Source organism: Cotesia typhae, unplaced genomic scaffold, assembly GCF_013202065.1.
Source record: "Cotesia typhae breed Kobodo isofemale line unplaced genomic scaffold, CoteBio_Ctyphae scaffold_45, whole genome shotgun sequence".
In the NCBI taxonomy this organism is placed as follows: domain Eukaryota; kingdom Metazoa; phylum Arthropoda; class Insecta; order Hymenoptera; family Braconidae; genus Cotesia; species Cotesia typhae.
This window is the reverse complement of record NW_027423777.1, coordinates 2160889-2178751: the sequence shown is the minus strand read 5'-3', so window position 1 is coordinate 2178751 and position 17863 is coordinate 2160889. Positions and strand designations below refer to the sequence as shown.

The window sequence follows — 17863 nt, the reverse complement described above, 5'->3', positions numbered from 1 at the left end:
ATCGCCGTTGCATATTCATGCGGTATTATAATGAAAATACAGTTTATTACTCAAGATTAACAGCTTCTTACGCAGCGTTGGGAAGAGATAGTACCTCTTATGCTCTAGCACCAGCATCCCCTTCAACTAGCTCGGCGATACCACCAACAACCTCGATTATAAAGTGGGCGTACTCTGCTCCGATAATTTTAGTTCGCGGACTAACGATTTCTCCAGACGCCCGTCTTGTTTCTGACAATCCGTCCTCACCCTCACATTTATAATTACAACCATTACGCAGTGAACAGTTAACTGTCTGTTTTAACGTAAACTCTGGTTGAGAGTAATGAAGCTTGCATTTTTAACATCCAGAGAAACTTTTTAACAGCCCTAGCTCGGTCAGGAAATTTTTTGGAATGACAGGTCGGGAATAAAAAGTTCCCGGGTGTTTACGGGCTGTAAATAAGTAAATAATTCAAAGCTCAAGACAGGCTAGAGCTTCTGCTTTAAGTGCTGTGGTAGAAGCTCGTAAATGTGGATCGGGAAAATAGTTAAGAAGTGACGAGGCCAAAATCTGCATAATATCTGTAATGCTGAGAAATTAAAACCGTTTAGGTTTCCTGTTGGAAGTTTCCCGTGATCTACAACTATGACTACGTCAACAGTAACTTAATTATAATTAATTAACGCTGGTAACTAAGTCCAGAAACAACTATTGCTTGCGAATTATGTTACCAAGTCTTAAACACCAGCCCCGGGAATTCAATAATTATTGATCGCCGGATTTATAATTAATTCACATCTTGTATTTTAAGAATTTAAATTCAAACTAACCTCTCTATTCAATATTTATAAAAGAAAATAACTAGCTTTGTTAATTATTACTTTACTTACTTTTTTTTTTAATTTACAATTATTGTTTTTAGGTTATTACTTTTCACCTCGATAAATATTCACTTGAGGCTGTTAATAATAATAATAATAATTAGAGCTTTTGTTATTTAAAGTTGCGGAATTATAAAAGACATTACTTTTCAAATTAAATTAGTAATAATATTTTGGTTATTATCGATGCATCGGTTTCATTTATTTAAATCGGTTTCAATTATGATTCCGCTTAAATAGAAATCTTAGTTATTATAATAAAATTAATTTCTGATAAGATATATCATAAGAATAAGATGTTATTATTTATTTTAGGGGATTAAATCTATCTATTTTTGATAATTTACAAGTTGAATAATAAATTTTTTATTAATTTAGTAATAATGCGGATTAAAAAAAAAAAAAGGTCTGAATAAAATAATTTTTTAGTTTGCTTTTTAAAAAATTATTTATCAAGAAATTTATTTTATTTTAAATTTTAAAGAGAAACAGCAAGCTTAAAAAATATCAAATTAATATTTTGTGCCCAAAAATCCAGCTAAGACCTTGGCGCATCTAATAAAAGAATGTCCCAACAAAATCTTTAGAGAGAAGATCTCTAAAGAGCTTTTTTTTCGCTGTAGCACCCTCGGCCATTATTTCTCTAATTCACACTATCCGTTTCAGTCGCCCGAGACCAGAGAGATCCTCTGGCTGCGGGTATACAGCTCTGGTTAACTTGTTTTAGTCTATTCCGGATTCTCGGTTTTCAGTCGACCCTACTCCAATCCAAACAGAACCCCATCAGCCTCGCTAGAAACACATCACGTGGTAGTAAGCGCTAATTACCTTCACCACCTGGTTGGCATCACTTGTTAATATGTTTTACAGGATGATAAAGAGCTAAGATATATATCATTATATCTATTATAATTATGATTATTACTCTGGCAGTGGCACTGGTGGTGTTGCTGTTATTTCAATTATACTCTTGCTGCAACTGCGAGTTCCGATCCATTCCCCAATGCTTTGCTTTGCAGTTACTTGACGTATTTCAATTAACCTTATTGCTGTGGGCAGTTTGTATGCCCGTCAAATTATATCATGTATGCTAAGTTCGGTCACAGAGATAAAATTATCGAAATAGCTTCTGTGGGCCCTCGGGAAAACTCCACGGTGTAATCTAAGAATTATTTGGGCTTCTGGGAATTTATCCTATTAATTATGGAGACCGTTTTCGGTGTTATGCTATCATTTTCAGCTTTGACATGTGCATGTGTAGATCATAAATATTAATCCGCAAAACTTTTAATAAAAATTAATTTTTAATAAACAAATAATATTATTGATATCAAACTATTCCTAAATTTAAATTTAAAGAGATAATTATAATTGCTGGTATTTAAATATTTTATAAAAAACATTTAAAAAAAAAATTTATTTTTAAAATAAAAAGTTTAATAAACGCCGATGCGGTCAGAGACAAATTTAAAGCTTCGGTCCCGATAATTCTTGGTGACATTTGACTATTTCTTCTTTATATATCCAGGCGGATTCCTTCTCTTATTCGCAGTCACCAAGTGCCTGACTGGGGTATATTTTTAATTAATCGAATTATTGAACTGTATCACAATTGGATTGAATTAAGTGCAAAGCGTAGTGTATAAGCTACTGCACCAGCAAGTGGGCAATTTTATGTCATTACTGTTGCCGAGTACGCTCACACCCGCCTCCGTATACTCACTCGAGTAACGTCACGTGCATACCCAAATACACATAAGAACCGTTTGATAAAGCAAGATTAAAAAATAATTAATATTATAGATTCCATTTAATCGCCTCCATAAATTATTTGCTATTTATTTTAATATTACTTTACTTTTTTTCTGTTTGATCTTTACTTTGAATTTTTACTTGGAATAAAAAATAGAAAATTATTTTTAATTAGTTTTAAATAAAAACAGTTTATTGTAATTAAACTGTAAAAAAAATTTTTTTCCCCAAATAAATAACTAAAAATTAAATTACTCCGTATTAAATCCTTCTATCAGTGTAAGAGATTTAAAATCGGCTTTAATTATAATTAAACTTTTTGATGGTAATTATATATTTAAATATCTTAATAATGTTTAAGTGTTTGTTCGAGCTGCGGTTGCAATGTTTTAGCTCGATTGGGTTCTATATATATATATATATATATATATATATATATATATATATATATATATATATATATATATATATAAAGGGAGTAGAAGATCCGCGCCGCCGAGACTCAAGTTCTACGGGCAATTACAATATGAAAGGCGTATAAATCAGATGGTTTAATTAACGCGTTCATTATTATCACAACACCGGTATGATACCAGAGAGCTGCGAAAGCCCGCTAATATAAGAGTAGTCAGTATAAGAGTTGGCGAGCGTACCAGCCAGTGGAAAAAGGGTTGACAAATAAAAAAAAAAAAAAAAAAAAATGCTTGAGATAAATAAAAGTAAGTAAGGACATTATAATATCGAATGAATGATTCGTAAATAAGCGTGTTTATCATTCTATTTTATTTTTGTTCCGATGCGACAAGTCGAATCGGATATCTGAAGGCCGAGGTATTGGATAGAACGATTGGACGGGACGATATTATTATTCATGAAGCCACTCTGTGGTGTCTCTCGCACGCTGGATGTGTGTTTGTAAGACGGGTTGAGTTGAGCTCAAATCTTCGGTGCGAATAAAACCCGAGAGCACTCAGACTACAAAACAAATCGTCCATTCACTCGATTTATTATTGCCCGATTATTATTTTACACGAGCTTCGGATCACCGAGGATTACGCTAATTCTACTTAATCTTATTAACGACTACTTGTTTTTCTTTTCGAACGTTTTAGGAGAAAATTTTTAGGGATTTTATTTATTCTGCTGGATGTTTAAACTATTAGATTGGGAGTGATTATTGTTATTTTAATTAATTTTAGAGAGGTAGATCATGATTGATGATAAGTAAAAAATTTTTTTAATGATGAATTTTGTTAAATTGCACTGTACTTTTTCAAATATTGACATTTTTAAAGATATGAGTTCATCCCGATGTTAAACTCATCAAGAGCTTTCATTTGAGTACCCACATGCATAATTGATATATTTTTCATATATATGTAATATATATAAATATATAAAAAATTGATGTGGGTACTCAAATGAAAGGTCTCGATGATTGTAATGTCGATGTAAGCTTATATCTTTAAAAATATCAATATTTTACAAGATACAAGGTCATTTCTTAAAAAAATTTTTTTTATTCTCTTAATAATATAGATCAATTCATATAAAGTCAGATACGGTCATTAATTATATTAAACTACATAAGAACCGATAAAAAATTATACAAGAACCATATAAGGTCTTATAAAATTAATTTACAGATGAAAATCATTAAAATGAATTAATAAAGTAAGTTTAATGAGTTTCTTGGAATGAAAATGAATAGAGTTACAGCTTAAATCTATTCGTGCTTTCCAGTCGGTTGTTTAGGGGCTGGTTGAGCTCCAAAGCTTGATAGAGAGTGGAAAGGGATGGGGGTTGAGGGGGTGAATAAAGAAGAATAGGGTGCCGGTGATGTTAAAGCGTGGGGGATGACGGGATGACGAAGGAAGAGAAGGCCTGCCCGATGTATGAATATACATGACCTTACTGCACAACCCTTACACCACAACGGAGCTCTGCTTACATTATTGTATATCTAATTCCGCGGACGGTTCTCAAATTCTCAGTGGAGTGACTCGCTTTAGTAGGAGGGCCGGGTGTCGCCCGAGCAAAGTGTCGAACCCCGGAGTCCTGACAACCACTGTCCTTCTATTCTGCGATATTATGCAAGCAGTCTACATATTATACATTCGGACTGGGATTCAATTAAGTTCGGTTAGACCATTCCCTCCAGAACTGTATCCATGGCTGGAACGCCCTCTGGTAGGGGAAATGGTACTACAGTCCTGTTTCAAATCATGTCCGAGCTACTAACAATACACACATTAAGTTTTGGAGCCTGTGGCATTAACTACCGGGCAATCCTGCAAGATGATCGCTTACCCTTTTGCTTTTATTTTATATTCTCACTTAATATAAATTTTTTTACTCTTGTTTTCTTTTTTCTTTCGCTTTCTATTCGGTTCTTATTCCGTTCTACTGTGTCATAACTAATTCATGGGGTTTAATTTATTTCTTCGAGTTTTATTATTTTTAAATTCATTAAATTAAAGGCAAAGGTGCCAAGATATTTTGTTCTTTATTTTTAATCAACTCCGATTTGAATTCCGTCTTCAGCTTGTTTTTTTTTTTTTTTTTGCTTTTTTGTTTAAATATTAATGAGGTTAATAAATTAGGGGCGAGGTCATCTTAACTAGAAATGAACCAGTTATTATTTACCGAATATAATGTTGTTTTATATATTTGCAATGTAATTATAAAGCTTTAGAGCGAATGAATGCGCTTCATTACAGACCGGGAAAAGACATTACATTCATGCGTTAAATTAAATATTATCCTCAATGGTAACATTCGCCGTATGTATACTTTCATTAATATTGTTCTCGAGGTTTCTTTTATTTTATTAATTCGCTTTTTGATCCAAGAAAGGAGTTAGATGGTTTATACGGGCAATATTTTTTTTAAGATATCGTAGTTGAAAAAAATTTTAGTAATTTTTTTTCAAAAATTTTTAATAATTTATTTTTTTATAATTTGATAAATAAATTATATAATTTGATAAATTTTTTTCTTTTTTTTTTTTTATAAACGACAACAATGTTAAAATCTGACCCTAGAAACAAGTCCAAGTTGGTCAAATAGGTGATAATAATGATAAAAAACGAGCTCCGTAACATACAAAGGAAGATTCTTGCGTGCAAACTGACAAGTCCAGCTAATTAACAGACAACGGCTGTTAAGAATAGATCGAATATTCTAAATGGAGGAGGGTGTAGGGTGTGCTGTTAACCATCCATACATATGTATAGAGTGAGTCTTGGCATGTAGGCGGTATTGGGTGCTCAAAGAACCCGCTCCAGATATAACAGCACCCACACGGGGTGATGCTAGAAGAGAAGGAGAAGGTACGAGTACAAAGTACAATAGAGTGTACTCACTACTCTGTATAATGCTGTGCGGCCTACTACAGATAATGACCGATTTATCGCAACGAGGAGAGCGTAGCAGCGAGTAGACAGACCCCCATCAACCTACAGGGGTAAATTAACAACAGACAAGCCACTTGAAACATTACCGAGCGTTCGTATACCGGTGGCCCGCCACCAGCCACCAGGAGCTCAAGCAACACGGCTCAGGGAGGTGGGTGGTTTTAGGGAGGAATCGGCGCGTACGCTCAAGGAGTTCCTGTTTGCTGTGGCTGTGGTTATACCTTCGCCAGGGAAAGGGAGCTTTTCGCCTGTTACCTTACTCAACATAAATTAGAACCGATAGAAAGGGTAGATTGTACAATGTTAACTGTATAACAACCTCCACTGACTGGTGGGGTGGAGGCGGAGGCCCGAGGTGCTGCCTGTGCTCTCTATGAGACAATATTTATGTACGTCGGCTCTCTTCATTTCATATCAACCGTGAATTATCCGCTTACTGATACTTAACTCACGAGTTGCCTGTCACACTGCTGACTCACTCACTCCTAAGGGTTCTATTTGCTTGAGGATTTTTTCCTGATTTCTGGGTCAAATTAAATTTTTTTCACAAAAACCGCGGATTAAATTAAAACTTTGCATACTTATATTTTTGTCTAAATTTTATAATAATTACTTAGCCTTAAAGAAAAAAGTCTCAATTTTTTAGTTAGAAATTTTTAAATTGTATTTACCTGACAGTATTTTGAGCGGAAAAAAAAAACAGTAACAATAGAGAGTAGACCTGATAAGTAAAAACGAAGCTTAAAAGGTTGATCACGGCGGTAAAAAAATATCCAGTTGATCTCACTAATGCGAAAAAGTCCGGAATCGGAATAGCGGGAAAAGGCATTAAAAAAATTTCAGCTGGAAAAAACGCCGGGATGAATGTGTCGAGGGTAGGTGAGACCGAATGCTGGAAATGTAACAATAAACATTACTTATCGGTGTTGGCCTTTAACAACGCCGGGGAGGGCCGGTAGGTACCAAACTCATACTCGTAGTGATCCTCATCCAGAAAAACGCAACTTTGCCTTTCTGGTGTTTATTTTTAATCCTCTCCCATTCTCTCTCTCTCTCTCTCTCTCTCTCTCTTACTCCGTCAGCCGTTTTTTTTAGCAATAAAGTAATTTAACTGTTTGAGTTATGGGTAATTCCTATGGTGTCCCGAGTCTGTCCATTGATTAGTATTAATGACTTAGCTGGACTCATTTCGTTCGAATAAAAGTAATTGGATTTGGCTTAAAACCGTGTATTCTCTTCGCCTGGATGTGTGTTCCCTCGTTTATTTATTTATTTATTAGCTTTTTTTAATACTTTTTCCATATCACCCACCGCCTACATCACTGTGTATAACTGTGTGCGAAAAAATACATTAATATCCGTTTACGTTTAATAAACGATACCGGCATTGTATCTCAGACTTAATGGCCTTATACCAGTCCACGTTCAATCGATAATTTACACGTTTTATCACCTGCAACTTGATAATATTTTAACCAAACAGTTGGAATGTTTTTAATATCAGCTTGTAAATATTTTTCGCGGTCAGAGTTTTTGTAAATGCGTAATGAGATCAACTTCCAATAGTTAATTTTTATTTTTTAACCAGTTAAATAAGCGGAGAGCTTTGTAATTAAAGCTCTTTATTTTTGGTAATTTTAGAAGTTATATTTAATTTATTTAAATTATTACCATTACGGACTACTGTAATTATTTCAATTGATTACGTTTTTAGTAAAATAATTATTTGGCTAAAAATTTTATTGATTGAAAAAAAGAACAAAGATTATCATAATAATGATTATTAAAAGCATTTGTTCTTTGTTTCTTGGTAAAAGTAATATTTTAATTTGATTATTATTTCACTCGCGCTTTTAATCTGTACGACTACCAGCTGAGGAGTTTATTTTAATGTTGCATTTACATAAAATGGATATTGAAATTAATGACTGTCGCCCTATTAAGAATACGAATCAGTTGGAAGAAATAAAGAGAATTACGAATAATGAACTTTCAAGTTGAATTTAACTTTTAAATCTTTCTTTCTCTCATTATTATATTTCAAACATCTCGTTATTTTAATCAGCCATAATTTATAAACTACAATAATATTAAGTACTACGAATTTTTTATTTATTTTTTCAACGATAAAATCATTATTATTAGCTATTATTCAATGAATAATATACTATCTGCAAGTTATACTTGAGTAATTGTTCAGCGCCGGGCGATTATAATTATAAAATATATATAAATACTCTAAATAATAAAACTGATGATCAATAAATGTCTGGAAGGTTATATTGTTGTGTATTAACTGTGTTGAGCATTAAAAAAAAAAAAATTTAACCTCGGGGTAGGTTAATTACAAATGAAACCTAATAATAAATTTCTCTGTAAAAATAATATCCAGAGGTGAGAGCACTACTAGTATTATGTACACACTGTTGGGGTGGTTCACTTGGCAATTATCGCGTGGTCATTGCAAACCAGTGTTATCGGTAGGAGCAAGTGCGAATAACCCTGGCCTGTCCTGTGTACAACTCCGGAGCTTTGTCTGTAAGTGTAATTAGTCGGAGCGTCTGCACGGTTAATGGGGAACGGGGGTGAAGAAAAGGAAGAGCCAGAAGAACCCAAAGAAGGGTTCCATTCCATCCTCATGCACACACTTTGCTTTATACAAGTGTGTGTGTGTGTATGTGTGGTTCATCTAGATCTCGCTCCCCGGTTGTCCTCGACAGAGCGCCATTGCTCTTACATCCCCTTTCGTTTAAAACTCGTCCACCACCGCACCAGTATTCCCCACCTTATTTATATGCAAATGAGCTTCATTTCGCGATATTAATGTTTCACCCGGGCCACCGGCGACTTCCCGCAACACCATCAGACTTTCGACTACTCTTGTAAGCAAAAGCTTAAATTCTTTTTTTTTTTTTTTTTTTTTTTTTTTTTTTTAAGGTAGTACATCAACTAAAGAGTTAAAATGATATATTTACTTTGTTGTTAGATTTTTTGTAACTATTAAATTTCTGTTTAAATTATTTTCTTAGTATAAATATATATATTTATAATATAAATAATTGACTAATGTGATATTCCCATACGAAGTCACCGATGCTCGGAAAAAACCGATGATCGGCCAAGACTAGGCTACTTATGCTAGGCCGAGCATCGGTACTCTATCATCGCCCTATGGCTGGGACACCATTGGCCACCGATTGATACTCTTACTAACGACATACGATCATCAGACGTTGCTTGGCCGATATGATAAATTTTCTGCTATGCATCTCCTCTAAATATCACATCAGCTGTTTCTTAAATTTTATTTACTAGCATTATTGAATATATATGGGAGATAACAAACATTTTCAAACAAATAAGTTAGGTGATAAATTTACCCTTTTTATTAGAGAAAATTTTTCAATTAGTTATTCATTAATTACTCATAAAAATTGAGAAAATAAAGTACCTATAAAGCGAATTATTGGTATGCATTGGAATAAAATACTTGTTGATCATTTAAATAACTAAACTAAATTCTTTCTGTTAACTACGGCATGCAGCGCAGTTGGTAATGTTCGAGACTTCCACGCAGACGGACCAGGTTCGATTCCCATCGCATTTTAATCTTAAAATTTTTGAAGTTATACTTCTTTAGGCGCGTTATGAAAAATTGATGAGAGTGAAATTTTACGATGCGCGCGCACACCGTGACACAAAATTAACAGAAATGAAGTTGCCCACTAAATCGCTCATTAAGTTGAGGAAAAAATGCTACCAACAAAACAGAAATAGAACCTTTATTAGTGGCGCATGTTGGCACGCACGCCGCTTGTGTTCACTGTGTATTTATATTTATATTATTTATCCACATGCTTTGAGTTTCTACATTTAAAACACGTGTTATAATCAGAAGTGATTTGAATTAAATATTTAAATCAATACTAATTAATATTAGAAAATATTTGTGAAAAAACTGTGCTCATCAACCTTCCTAAGTGCTCCAATACAATTTAGATTAACTCTATCTGTATTATTTAGTAATATAAATGACAAAATTATTATTTAATATAATTCATACTAAATATTATTAAATTATTAACGTTAAATATTTATTATTAATTATTTAATATTTAAAAAAAAAAAAAAGAAATAAATTTAATAAAACATTAAGTGAAAAATTTGTGATAAAAAATTAAAATTGAACATCAAATTTAAATATTAATTTCTAATATTTATTATTAAATTGAGTGAATAATATAATAAAATAATTAATAATTAATAATAATAAACATAATTTAAAAACAACATTCGAATAATAATAGAATTTATGTTACACTTAATGTAAGAGAATAATAATAAATATTTATTTATTTAATTTTTCAAATGTAAACTGAACTTTATTGACTATAATAACTCCTTTTCCAGTCTTGGATTATTTTATTGTAATTAATTATTTGCATACAATCAAAAACTATTTTTTTTTAAATGTTAAAAGTATTAAAAAACTATTAAAATTATTATGCCAAAGAAGTATAACTTCTTACACGTGTACATAAGTACACGCACCCTTTTTTTTTTTCAAGGAACATCGAAAAGCTCGCCGCTTCGGTGCAACCTGGGGACGAAATTAAAAATCTACATAACAATACGACTGAAAAAAATCAATAATTTCGCGATACTTCAGCCTGATTTAAAAATTATTTTTCCGTTTGAATATGCTCAGCCGATGATCAGCCGATGCTCGGTTACTATGCTCGGCCTATGCTTAGTTGCCAGTCTTGGGACGATGTTAACATCCGATACCCAGCCAGCCTTGGCCCAATGAAAAATCCGATTCTCGGCCGATCATCAAGGATCGGATGCCTATCATCGTCCAATGATCGACCGATCCTTATTCTTTGTATGGGTTTTTAAACTGAATAGAATTTTTAGACAAAAGTTAAAATAATCGTTCTAAATAATATTACTCCCAGGATTTATCCTTGCAAGTAAATTACAATTAAATAAATTATTTTTTCACGAATAAATAGCAAAAAAAAAGGCATTCAAAGACCAAAGCTATGCTGATGAATTCCAGCGAATCGTAAAATTTATTTCATCCGATCAGATAATTATTTTATTTGCTCATTTATACACCACCACATTATTTTAATATGGATAATAATAAAACAGTTTAAAAAAGAAAAAAAAAAAAATAGCTGGTACGTTTGAGCTAATCCCCCTTTGCCTGGCCATTTAATATGCAGTATACACAGTGCACACTATACCCATATCGTCGGACATCGTTTACGAATTTACGCGGAAAAAATTCAACTGCTCCTCTTTTCTGTTGTCCGTTTAGTTCTATAGCCGATTTTCATTCGTTAGCTATTGACCGGGCTTTATCGTTTTTTTATTATTACTATCGCGACTATTATTATTATCATTTATTTTTCACAAGTTTTTGTTTCATCCGATCGAGCGTCACATCGGACAAAGCCCGGACGGGTCGCGAACCTCGATAAGAACGCATCCTCCCGTGCATAGGCAGTTCCACGCTATCTAAATGATTAAAACGAAAATATTTACAAAAACAAGAAAATCCTTTTTTTACCCGACTCATAATTCAGTTTAACGTCACACGTCTATCACCGATTGATTTATTTGCACAAAAAATTTGTTAAAAAATAAAAAATATAAAATAATCTAATCCACGCCAAGATAAATCGTTAATTTATATTACTTAGAGTAATATTGAGAAATGTGTGAAATTAATCGGCGAAAGTGGGTCACTCGCAAAGCTCTTGGAGCTAACCCCAATTTCCTCGATCGATTTGTCCTAATTAGGATCATCCGCTCCCCACCCGATCAAATTCTTTGTTCTTATCAATTATTATTATTAATAGGATAACAAGATTAATCTGATATCTGTTTCCAATGTCGCGTTTAATGATAATTCGACATAATTAATTGATTATTTATTTTTTATTAATTATTTTGTTGTAGGAGAGCGATCGCAGCAGCACTGGAAGTCCCGAACCAGCCTCCGGAGTCCTTCATGAGCACCACATGCTCATGGAGGGGCTCAAAAACTCTCGGAAGAGGCGACGTAGCACCTCTCCTGAGAATATGACCCATTCCAAGTTTCCGAGATCGGACTCGCATTTAAATGGAACTAGTAAGTTTATAAATTCTCTTATAACAAGTAGATAAATAAGGACTAACTATTAGATAAAAATTAATTTTTTAAATAGTGGCAGGTATGGTGACGCTTCAAAACTTACAAAACCTAGCAAACTTGCAACAAAACCTCCCGCAAGTGACATCTCTGGCAGCAGGACTCCAGGCTGGAATGTCCAGTGGACTATCAAACAATCAAATGATCAACACGCCGCTGAATCTAACAGTCAGCGCATCGGGTAAGTAAACTAAAAAATTTCTAATAATTTTTTATGGATGTTTAAGAAAAATAAATTTTTATTGTAAATTCTTAAAGGAGGAACAGCGCCCACTCCATCAAGCACGACGTCATCGCCACACCTCTTGCCCTCAAGCTCAGCACCGATGGCCACGCTACCCCAATTACTGTCGCAGCATCAGCCAGTGTCAATGCCTCAATTTATTTTAACCTCAGGTCAACTGGTCCAGGGGATCCAGGGCGCTCAGCTATTCATTCCGACCTCCCAAGGCAAGCACGACATCCTTCATCCTTATTTTCAGATCGCCTTAACCCAAATAATTATGTTACATTGTATCACATCAATTTGGACTCCTCTAATCGAGACATAACTCGATTCTTCCTCAAAGTTACTGGGTCCATTTGTCCATTAGCTTCCAAAACTTGTTTACAAGACAATTGAATCGAGCGCTATGAGAAATAACGGGACGCGACGGCGAGCTGTCCAATCGTAATTGGATAACCAACTTCAATGCCACAATTTGAAAGAGAGTTTTTGCAAGATCTTAGATCGGGTTAGATTGAAAGCTAAAATAAAATTTTTTGAGTATTTTAGAACAATTTCGGTGATTCAAAAATGGTTGAGAAGCATTGAAAAATACTTGAAAATTAAACAATTTTGAATAAACAATTCCAAACTAAAATCCAACCAATAGATATCCTCGGAAGCTGTCAGATTCGCTTAGCCAAGCTATTAAGTATATCCACATAGGCAGTGAAGATCAGTAATCATATTAAGCTTATGTATAAGATAATCTGATTAGGGACTAGGAGGTAATCTCGAAACTATTCTAAGTATGATTAGCCAGCTCAGTCTTTCTCTTGCGGCAGTTCAAGTCCGGTAGCTCTCACTAGTTTCTATTATATCTTGGGTATATTATATATAATAATATAGCTGGTGAGACTTAGTGCACCAGCATGTACTATTCCTCCCTGGTTTAGACACCCTTTAAAGATGGCGATAATAGTTTCGAAACTATATATAAACTAGCTGTCCAAGTAACCTGCCCTATAGGTTGCTTAATAATCCCTCTATGAGACTTGAGTAACTTTGAGAGCGATCCGGATGAGGAGTCAACGATACACCCCCGCTGATTGTCAATTTTTGGTTTGATAGATCTTCTAACGACCAAGTTTATCATCTTTTTTACAGGGCTCGTCACGCAGACGATATTGACCATCCCTGTTAACCACGTGACGAATAATCAGATGGTTAATTTGGCTCTTAGCAATGGCCAAGTTGTCTCTACTACCCTTGCAAATCTTCAATCAATAGCACAACCACAGAACCTCATGAACACCCCAGCGAGTAACGGTAGAGTTATATTTTTTATTTTATTAATTATAATTATTGCAAAGAAAAAAAGAAAAAAAATGTAAATTTTAAATGGGAAGATGTAAACTAAACATGGGGAAAAAATGTTTATTTATGAGGAAAAATGTAAATTTACATGGAAAATGTAAATGATCTCAGTAATGATTACAACCAATAAAATAAAACAAAATAACAAAACTGATATTCTGAATTTAAAACAGTACCAACGAGTCAAAGCCTGGCATCGGGATTGGGTCTGAATCCGGCGTCACTGCCGCACTTGCTGGGCAATAATTCAGCAAGTCAACAGTTACTCAATGCCATGCAACCGCAACAGCTTCTTCAAGCAGCACAAGCGGCTCAAGCCCAAGCTCAAGCTGCTCAGGCAGCCCAAGCTGCTCAAGCATCGCAACAACCTCTGCTTGCTACGTCGCCGCAACACCAGCACACCCATCGGCATACCTCGCACCTCAACCACTACCAGGTATACCAACAATTCTACAGCCGTTTAAATCCCACTCCATTTCCTTACCAATTCTCCGTTCTCCATTCTTGAATATCATGCTAGCCAGTAAGTCACGCTAACCGTGAATCTTTGATATCCTGAGCAGCAACCCTCTGATAAACATCATCGGGAGAGGCTGGAGCAGTCGTCACCCTTGAATAATCCAGCGGTTTCGACAGCATCCGCGCTTAATAGACTGGCTGCTACTAATGGGGAAATCACTATTACTACCACCCATGGACCAGGTAATCCTGGGATGAAATTATCACCTGGAAGTAGGCTTAGTCCCAAGGAAGATGATGATGATTTGCTCAGTGATTCTCCAAGTGAGTCTTTTAATTTATTTTGACCAAATTTTAAGTCAATTTTTCAATAAAATCATTAATTTCAATGTTTTTTTTTAATTCGCGGTTTTTCGCGGATTTATATTTTTAAATTAATATAGGCGTGTGAGTACTCATTTTAAAGGGAATTTTATGACCTAAATAATAAAATGTAATTATTATTACTTTTCAAAAATTTTTTTCAAAAATTTTGTTTTTAAGGAAAAATTTTGCCCTCTCTAAAATACTAAAATTTATATTTATTATTATCATTATGATCATTAAAAAACAACCTGTCAATGTTGATAAATCAGAATCACCATAATCAGGTTTAGAAACATTCTAAAGACAAACCTCGTAACTCAAGGCGTAGTTTATAGCTCTCCAGAAACGCACAGCATTTGCAATATAATAAGTCACATGGGTACTAAAACTCTGTTATTTATATATATATATATATATATATATATATATATATATATATATATATATATATATATATATATATATATTCAAAACGGTGTGTTCATTCTGTTAAAGTTGATAGATTTACGACAGAAATCCCGTATATCACAATCTTTATTAGAATAAAATAAATTTAGATTTTTATTTCTCCACAACCTAGCCATAAGAAAAAATATAAATTTATTTCTTAACTTTTATAACCGAAAATTTGATTAACTAGATCAACCGACAATCAATGAAGCTACGAATAACGTTGTGGATGGAATCAATTTAGACGAGATTAAGGAGTTTGCAAAGGCATTTAAACTTCGACGATTGTCTCTGGGATTGACGCAAACTCAAGTTGGACAAGCGCTGAGCATAACCGAAGGACCCGCGTACAGCCAGAGCGCAATATGCAGGTGAGCGTTGTTCGCCTCCCTTAATATAATAATTCCACATATTTTTACTCTTAAATTATCAATTTATTATTATTTTAATTTATTTGAGAGATTTAAATAGTTTCTGCCAGGCCACTGGAAATGGCATTTAAATATTAGCAGATATTTATACTTCTGTCCATTATTTATCGAGTCGGTTTTTAACCGATAGTGGAATAGAGTCAGGATTATTTATTATTATTCGCCTACATCTGTATAAATATATAAAGACAGAAATATATAGTGTATGGCTGCTGTTAAAGCCCAAGGTTTCATTTCAATTGGTAAACTCAGTAAGACTTTATGTAATTATTATTATTATTATTATTATTGTTATTGTTATAAATAATAATTGGATGACAAAGTAAATAGAGTTTATTATCAAGAACAGTTGGAATCAAACCTTGTGTTGCTCTGACAATATATATGAGCACCAACAACAAACAACTTAGATTATTATCGTTTCGACTAACTTAAGCATTGGTGATTGTTCCCCAGTGCCCTGGCTACCCAGATGTACGCTGCCTCGCAGATTGCCTCTCAGCAGCAAGCTATGTACGTTCACCCCTTATTCATGCTACATACTTTATTTAACCTAACTATATATAGTACAAATCTTACAAATTTTAAATTTTAAATCTTAGCAGCTACACCCACTTATTTTTTTTTTTTGTTACTGATCATTGGTTGCCGATTATTCTGCATGATTTTACGGAGAGTGGGTTTAGCTGTAGGATACGCTTTCGAGATTTTTTAAGGAGCACTCAAACAACTTAGGCTCTACTTCCTCTGTATTTTTATGTTTCATTACTGTTTTGTCTTCTTATACATTGTTTATATGTATCATTTTATATATATATATATATATATACCAGCGATGGATATGTGTGTATTAGGGTGGCTTGAGAAGGGATTGTTCGGAATTAATTCTTTTTTTTTTTTAACGTAAGCCGTTCGAAAAAATTTTTGAAACTTAATTTTAAGAAAGATTTTATTTTTAATAAATTTAATAATTAATAAAGAAATTTTTTTGTCAATTTTATAAAAAAAAAAAAAAAAAAAAAAGGATTTTAAAAAAAAAAAAATTCACATGAAAAATAATTTAATATTATTTTACTTTTTATAAACTTAAAAAAAAAAATAATTAAAACTCTTTCGCGGGATAAAAATAAAAAAATAAATAATAAGTAGCTTGGCCACCCTAATATGCATATATAAATATATAAGTATAATAATTAACTATGTATTTAATATTATTATATCTTGGAGCCAGGGCATTGGCAAGCTTGGGCATGGTGTCGCCAACACGCGATAAATTTATAAATTTATATCAATTAACGTCCATCGGTAATTCCAGATGACTCTCAACAATAGTTGTTGTTGTGATTATTATCAATATTAATATTAGCATCAATGTTAATGTTAATAATATAACTGCCTCTAGTACTGCTATTTTTATTAATTGATAACTATTGTTGTTACTGTAATTACAACTGTAACTAATCCAATTCGTAAAGAGGGATATATATCAACCCGTTGGCAACATCATACGCGGCATCACCAAACCTACACGCATGCACGCATTGTCAATGTCCTGTTTTATTGTAAATTTTATTAAATTACACATTAATTATATGCATGACTCTTCACACTAGTTTTAGTGCTCCTTTATTAATTTTGCCTTTTTTTCTTTACAATTTTTTAATTGACAAAAATGTCAGTTGTAAAATATATTAACTTCAAAGATAAGGAACGATTTTTTGGGCTCTAGGTTCGAGAAATTGGACATTACGCCGAAGAGCGCGCAGAAAATTAAGCCGGTGCTCGCGAGGTGGATGAAAGAAGCAGAAGAGAGGTGAGTTTTATCTAATTTATCCAATAAATATTTTTCTATTTAGTTTTTATCTAACCTCGAGATTAGAACCGCTTATTACGCCACGCTTTATTCAGACGCCGCGTTACTGACCACGTGCTTGCTAATTGGTAATCCGCTAATTGAATTTACCTGATTAATTGCGTATTCTAATGAACGGAATGTTAATTAGAGGTTAAATATTTTCTTCCTGGTAATTATCAATTGTTAAAAAAAAATTTTTTTTAAGTCAAAGCTATTTTGATATTTTAAAAAATTGATAAAATTTGACAATAAATAAACATGATAAATATTTAAGACTATTTTATATTTTTTTTAATTTTTTATGACATCTAAAAAAACATAATAAAAATCCCAAAAATTTACCCTTCTCCTTAAAAAAAAAAAAAAAAAAAAAATCAGTAACCCATCTCTTTCTCATAAAACAAGTAAAATTATAATTGTGCCCCGTCGTCACCACTCAGGACTATTTACCTCCATAAATATATACTTACTCTTTTTACCAACATA

The 17863-nt window shown here is 33.2% G+C and overlaps 1 protein-coding gene across 3 annotated transcripts in view; it reads left to right on the top strand.

The window, feature by feature from the left end:
• The window catches only part of Pdm3 (POU-domain protein pdm3), an 81500-nt gene that overhangs the window by 60476 nt on the left and 3161 nt on the right, over positions 1-17863 (top strand). For 2 of the 3 annotated variants that reach the window (XM_074257774.1, XM_074257773.1), the window contains exons 3-11: positions 12003-12174; positions 12251-12415; positions 12493-12684; positions 13607-13768; positions 13990-14252; positions 14380-14599; positions 15282-15462; positions 15979-16035; positions 17252-17335. In XM_074257774.1, the coding sequence (XP_074113875.1) occupies positions 12003-12174; positions 12251-12415; positions 12493-12684; positions 13607-13768; positions 13990-14252; positions 14380-14599; positions 15282-15462; positions 15979-16035; positions 17252-17335 (1496 nt within the window). The remainder of the gene's footprint in view (positions 1-12002; positions 12175-12250; positions 12416-12492; positions 12685-13606; positions 13769-13989; positions 14253-14379; positions 14600-15281; positions 15463-15978; positions 16036-17251; positions 17336-17863) is intronic. The other variant, XM_074257775.1, reaches the window with a different exon arrangement.